Here is a 6,422-nt window from a genome sequence, read left to right as displayed (position 1 = left end):
AATAAAAAAGAAGTTGGGAAAAAATACGTCACATTCAACATATCATTGTGAATTCAACTTATAAATTTGATCAATAAATACTCGTAAATAAATTGTTACGGACTTATAAGTCATTAAACTGACTTATAAGATTTGTAAGACCCAGAATTACCTAATACTTTGCATTCATATCAATTATCAATTTTCATTATTAAATTTATTTGTAAAGATTAACAATTTTAGCGAATAAAAAGTTGAGCATATATATTTACCATTTATATTAAGTGTTATAGAACTCGGCCGTTCCGCCGATAAATCGGCCGAGTAATCGGCAAAGTTGCTGCTGCCGATCTAGTTTCATTGAATCGCTTTATTATATCAAAGCGTTAATTGAAATGGCTTGAAACCTGGGTGGCGATGGCAGTGTTATATTATCGGATTGGCTACTTCCTATACTTGTATTCAGTATATATGTAAGTATATGTAAGTATAAACTTGAAAAACAGAGGATCTATCGAAGGAAGAAGATAAAAAGATTCAAAGGCTCCTTTAGGCTTTTTTGCTACTAAGGCCCAAAAAGAAGAGGAAATTGAGAGAATTAAAACAAAGCTGCAGTGCCCCAGTCCCTATTAGCCCTCCATTTTAAATTTCTATGAAAATTTTAATATGATTTATTATATTTTCTAGTTATCCTACTTCCAGTTGGTTGTAAAGATTGATTTTTTTTTATGTTTCTGAAAAATTGTACATTTCACTTAAATGTTTGTAATATTTTTTTATGCATATATAAATATTTATTAATTTTAAATTATTTCCAATTTTTTTACCAATTAATCCTTCCGATTAATCCTTATACGGTCATGTGACCAATCTTCCCCGATTTCCGATTTTTATAACACTGTTTATATAGGAAAAAAAGACGGTGTTCTCCATGCAAATATAAAATGCCAGACTGAAGATTGATTTCCCACGCATGAACAATACATGTAAACGCATGCCTAAAAAGTTTAAATCGAGTTGTACCCGTAATGGGCTTTTCAAATAACAGGCTTTTTGCAATGTTGACCCTCACAAGTGAGAACACAAACATAAAGCCGGTCAATTATTGGGTTTCCAAACAAAATTTTATTTACTATTACACGACAAACCAAAATTTACACGTAACAGGGTCGGCACCGTTTAGTTTTGACTTGTTTTTAGTTCCCGTTGGGCCTATATATACATCAACACCAACAGTTGAGTTTCTCTGTCATTTGTAGCTTCTCTTCCAAATTACAACTTTCTGTCTCCACTTTCTAATACTTGAAACAAATACTGTACTTAACAACATATATACGACATGGGAAGATCACCTTGTTGTGACAAGAATGGGTTAAAGAAGGGGCCTTGGACCCCGGAAGAAGATCAAAAACTTATGGATTACATTCAGAAGAATGGCTATGGGAATTGGAGGACTCTTCCCAAGAATGCTGGTATGCTTCTCATGTGTGTGTTAGCCTTGACTGTTTCGGAATCCTGGTTCCGCAGCTGATATATGTGTTTTATGTGTGTTTGTGGAGACTCATAGTGCTACTCTAGTGTTCAAGTTTCATGTTTATTCGTTTGTGTAGGTATTGATATATTTTTCATATTGTAGGTCTACAAAGGTGTGGAAAGAGCTGCAGGCTTAGATGGACGAATTATTTACGTCCTGATATAAAAAGAGGACGATTTTCTTTGGAAGAAGAAGAAACAATAATTCAGCTGCATAGTGTTCTGGGAAACAAGTATGTTAATTATACATCATACTTCACACATGTAATTACCAATTGTATCTGTTTCATCTCATGCATGTTCTAAAGAATTTCGAATTTTGTACTACAGGTGGTCGACAATTGCAGCTCGTTTGCCAGGAAGAACAGACAATGAAATCAAGAACTACTGGAACACAAACATTAGAAAAAAACTTCTCCGAAATGGTATTGATCCGGTTACTCATAATCCTCGCCTCGATCTTCTTGATCTTTCCTCTTTCTTTACCTCATCTCTCTACAACGCATCTCAAGTCATGAACTTATTATCGGCCTCGAGGTCATTAGGCTCCCACCCTAATCTCGTCAACTCGGATAATTTTCTACCGTCTAGCTGCCAAAACATACAAAATTTTCTTTCCGCGGATAATAACATCGGTAATCTGGAAAATGTCTCGCTACGGCCTAGCCAAACTCAAGAGATGCTACCATTTTCGAATGAGTTGATGGAGCCCAATACGAATCAGTTTACGAGTTTTGGCACACAATTAAATGATTGGCAATGCAGTGAAATGGGGTCGAATGTGAACTACGGGTATTACGGATCGGGTCAAGAGAACTCGGGTTTTGGATCCAACAACAGCAACAACAATTTCAGCTATGCATCAGTGATGTCAACACCTGAATCTGCAAGTCCATTGAATTTGAATTCTGTTGAAGATGAGACGGAAATGAACATGTTCAATTTTCAGGATGTGTATCTTGGGTATTAAATTGTACACTTGTGTAAATTATTGAATGTATTATTTGCTCATAATAAATTATTATAACATTTTAGGTTATGATGATCATGTAATTTTTCATAGGCAATTATCATTTATCAATGAGTATTGAGCAATGATAGGGACTCTAAAATGATTCTCAAAAATTTTCTGTAATGTCAAATATTGGTGGAAACGCTTTTTAAAATAATTTTGGAAGCTCGGAAATTTCTTTTCATTAATAACTTTTCTGCAACTAAAATTTTCTCTCAGCAAACAAATTCGACTCGATTCATTATATGAGAAATATGTCATGTGTGATTCACGAAATTTTTTGAAATTTATTACGATGCTCTTGTTATATCGCTCGTAATTATTTAATGATAATAACATAAGCCAACCTACCTATGATATTCAACAAATTTAAAAGAAAAAAAAAAAGGAAACAGAAGGCAAACAACTTTCTTTATCTGTATATTGCTTTTAGGATGATAGACATATAAATAGTGAATAGTTTGAAGAGATTATTTGTTATATAGCTATTTAACGAGATGGTTAACGAAACTGATACTCCTGTTGGTGAGACTCCTGTTGTTGTTGGTTCTGGTTCTGGAGTTACTGCGTCCACCATAAATTGGACCACGTACAGATTTCCACAACCTATTGATTTATCGGGCATGCCTGATAAATTCAGTGGGGGGCTTCTTTTTCTCGCTGGCAGAAAAAGATGAAACTCTGGTTAACTGTTAAGGGTCTATGGCCGGTGGTACAGTATGATCCTCCTATTATGGATCAAGAAAAGCCTGAAACTATGACTGTTTATGCGCTATGGGTTGAGAAGGATGGGATGGCTGGGGCTGCCATTCTGCTGCTTTAGCGAACACTCTGTTTGATGTTTATTCATCGGATGCTTATAGTGCTAAGCAGTTGTGGGAGAAGATGGACCAAAGCCATAATACTGATTCTCAAGGTCTTGAGAAGTATTCTGTAGCGAGGTTTCTTGATTACAAGCTGGTGGATACCAAATCCATAACTGAGCAAGTACATGAGTTTGAGATGTTGGTACATGCTTTGGGTGATTCTGGAATGGACTTACCTGAGAAGTTTAAGGTGATGGTTGTGATTGAAAAACTCCCTAAGTCTTGGGAGGAGTTTACTCTCTCCCTGAAAAGACAGAAAGAAGAGATCACATAGACAAACCTTATGCTGGACATCTCTGTACAGGAGCAGCACAATCCAAACAGAGATATGTGTTGCCTGCGGAACATGGGAGCTCGAAGGTGAATGTAGTGACTGTAGGACAGAAAAGAAAGGTAGTTACTAAGAAGGCTAACACTAAACCTGACAAGAACAAGGCTAAGAAACCAAAGGCGAACAAACCATGTTGGTCTTGTGGACAGATTGGTCATTGGAGTAAGGACTGTCCAAGTAAGAAAGCTAAGAAAGCTGGAGTGGTAGCTCAAGCAATTATTGTGCTTGGACTTGGAACCACGAGTGGGCCAGTAGCTAACATGGTCATTGGTGAGGTTGTTGCCTCTGGAACCGATGACGGGTATGTTACTTACAACCATGTACTACTATCCACTTATCTGTCACATGAATGGTTAATTGATACTGGAGCTAATGTACATATTTTTGCTGATATTAGCTTGTTTGTATCTTATCAACAGAGTCATGGAGTGACAGTGACGATGGGGAATGCTAGTACTTGGAATAGGAAACGTGGACCTGAAGTTTGCTTTTAGGCGGATTTTATCTCTCACTGGAGTGCATCATGTTCCCTCTATTCGTAGAAATATTATAAGTGGAAGTTGTTTAGTTAAAAACGGCTTTGAACTTTCTTTGAAGTGTAATAAAGTAATTATTACTCATACTGATACATTCTTTGGCAAGGGTTACTTGTCTGATGGTTTGGTTTTAATAAATGTTGAACCTGTTTTGGGTGGTTTTATTAATGATAGTGTTGCACCTTCTATTAATTGTGTAGAATCATCTGATTTGTGGAACTTACGACTTGGTCATTTAAATTTTGGTGCTTTTAAGAATATGATGAATTTAGAGTTGTTTCCAAAGTAAGCCATTGATAAGAAATCTAAGTGTCAAGTGTGTGTAACTGCTAAACAAACAAGGAAACCCTTTCATAATGTTGTTAAGGATTCAGACTTGTTAGATTTAGTGCACTCGGACATATGTGAATTTGGTGGTGTGTTGACTAAGGATCACTGTAGATATTTCATTACCTTTATAGATGATTGTAGTAGATATTGTTTTGTTTATTTGCTTAAACATAAGGATGAAACACTAGATAAATTCATTATGTATAAAAATGAAGCTGAAACAAAAACTGGCAAAGTACTTAAACGTTTGAGGTCTGATAGAGGTGGTGAGTATACGAGTACCTTGTTTAATGAATTTTGCGCAAACAATGGTATAGTTCATGAGGTTATTCCACCATACACATCTGAGTCTAATGGGGTGGCAGAACGAAAAAACAGAACTTTTAAAGACATGATTAACAGTATGCTAATTAATTCTGGGTTGCCTAAGTACATGTGGGGAGAGACTCTGAATACGGCTTGCCATATTCTGAATAGAGTCCCTCTGAAATATATGGACAAGACACCATATGAATTATGGAGAAAGCGTAGGACAAGTTTGAGTTATCTTCGTGTGTGGGGGTGCCTTGTTAAGGTGCTTGTCCCTGAACACAAGAGAAAGAAACTGGGTCCGAAAACTATTGATTGTATCTTTCTGGGCTATCTTGAAACCACAACTGCTATGAGATTTTTAGTATTAAAATCTGACATAGACGTTATTGTGGCGAATACGATAGTTGAGTTTCGTGATGCAACTTTCTTTGAGGAAGTATTCCAATGAAGACTGGTATACCTTTGGGTAGTTCTGAGGATGATCCCACTCACACATTGATTTTTATTCCTGATCATGTGGAAAAGATGACAAATGTGGGGGTGGATCCTGGTAGTAGCTCTACTCCTAACGAAGTAGAGGAACCTAGAAGGAGTAAGCGTGCAAAGGTAGTCAAGGACTTTGGAAGTGATTTTATCACTTACAATGTCGAGGATGAGCCTTTAACTTTCCGTCAAGCCATGGATTCTTCGAAGTCAAGGCATTGGAAAGGCGCTGTAAAGAGTGAAATTGACTCAATTATTTCAAACGGAACATGGGAGTTAGTTGATCTCCCTCCTGGGTGTTCTACTATTGGATGTAAATGGATCTTCAAGAGGAAGCTAAACCCTGATGGCTCAATAGATAAGTACAAGGCTAGGCTAGTTGCTAAGGACTTTAGGCAAAGGGAATACATCGATTATTTTGATACATATTCTCCAGTTTCCCGAATGACAACAATCAGAATGCTTATTGCATTGGCTTCTGTACATGGTCTTATCATCCATCAAATGGATGTAAAGACGACTTTTCTTCATGGTGACCTTGAAGAAGAGATTTATATGGATCATCCTGAGGGATTTGTTGTTGCTGGTAATGAGAGGAAAGTATGTATACTAGTCAAGTCCATCTATGGCCTTAAAGAAGCACCTATAGACTGGTATAAAAAGTTTAATGAAACTGTTTTAGACTTCGAGTTTTAGTTAATGAAAGTGACAAGTGTGTCTACTATAAGGTTAGAGGTAATGATTGTGTGATCGTGTACTTGTATGTAGATGATATCTTGTTGTTTAGAACCAATATTGATATTATTAACGAGATAAAGAGTTTCTTGAAGAGGCACTTTGAGATGAAGGATATGGTTGAGGCTAGTGTGATTCTTGGGATCAAGTTGACCCAGTCAAATGATGGAATTACTTTTCCACAGTCTCATTATATAGAGAAATCTATACTTGAGAAGTACGGTTATTCAAATTGTAGAATCGCTAGTATACCATATGATTCAAAAGTTGCCTTAGTCAAGAATAGTTCAGAAGTTCTTGTGTCT

At 36.4% G+C, this 6,422-nt stretch overlaps 1 protein-coding gene across 1 annotated transcript; it reads left to right on the top strand.

Moving 5' to 3' along the window:
• The first annotated feature begins 1,244 nt into the window (after positions 1-1,244).
• LOC141676697 (transcription factor MYB74-like) lies at positions 1,245-2,628 on the top strand. Its single transcript, XM_074482402.1, has 3 exons — positions 1,245-1,451; positions 1,616-1,745; positions 1,843-2,628. The coding sequence occupies exons 1-3, from the start codon at positions 1,319-1,321 to the stop codon at positions 2,480-2,482; spliced, it is 903 nt and encodes a 300-aa protein (XP_074338503.1). The 5' UTR covers positions 1,245-1,318; the 3' UTR covers positions 2,483-2,628.
• Positions 2,629-6,422: the final 3,794 nt, after the last annotated feature.

Source organism: Apium graveolens, chromosome 8 (assembly GCF_009905375.1).
Source record: "Apium graveolens cultivar Ventura chromosome 8, ASM990537v1, whole genome shotgun sequence".
NCBI classification, from domain to species: domain Eukaryota; kingdom Viridiplantae; phylum Streptophyta; class Magnoliopsida; order Apiales; family Apiaceae; genus Apium; species Apium graveolens.
Note: the sequence above shows the minus strand (reverse complement) of the source record. Positions and strands in the feature narration are given on the sequence as shown.

Excerpts from the sequence above, each read along its gene's own strand:
- LOC141676697 (XM_074482402.1), top strand. The coding sequence starts at position 1,319 with ATGGGAAGATCACCTTGTTGTGACAAGAATGGGTTAAAGAAGGGGCCT. Across the intron at positions 1,452-1,615 it reads GACTCTTCCCAAGAATGCTG|GTCTACAAAGGTGTGGAAAG; the intron begins GTATGCTTCTCA and ends TTCATATTGTAG. Across the intron at positions 1,746-1,842 it reads CATAGTGTTCTGGGAAACAA|GTGGTCGACAATTGCAGCTC; the intron begins GTATGTTAATTA and ends TTTGTACTACAG.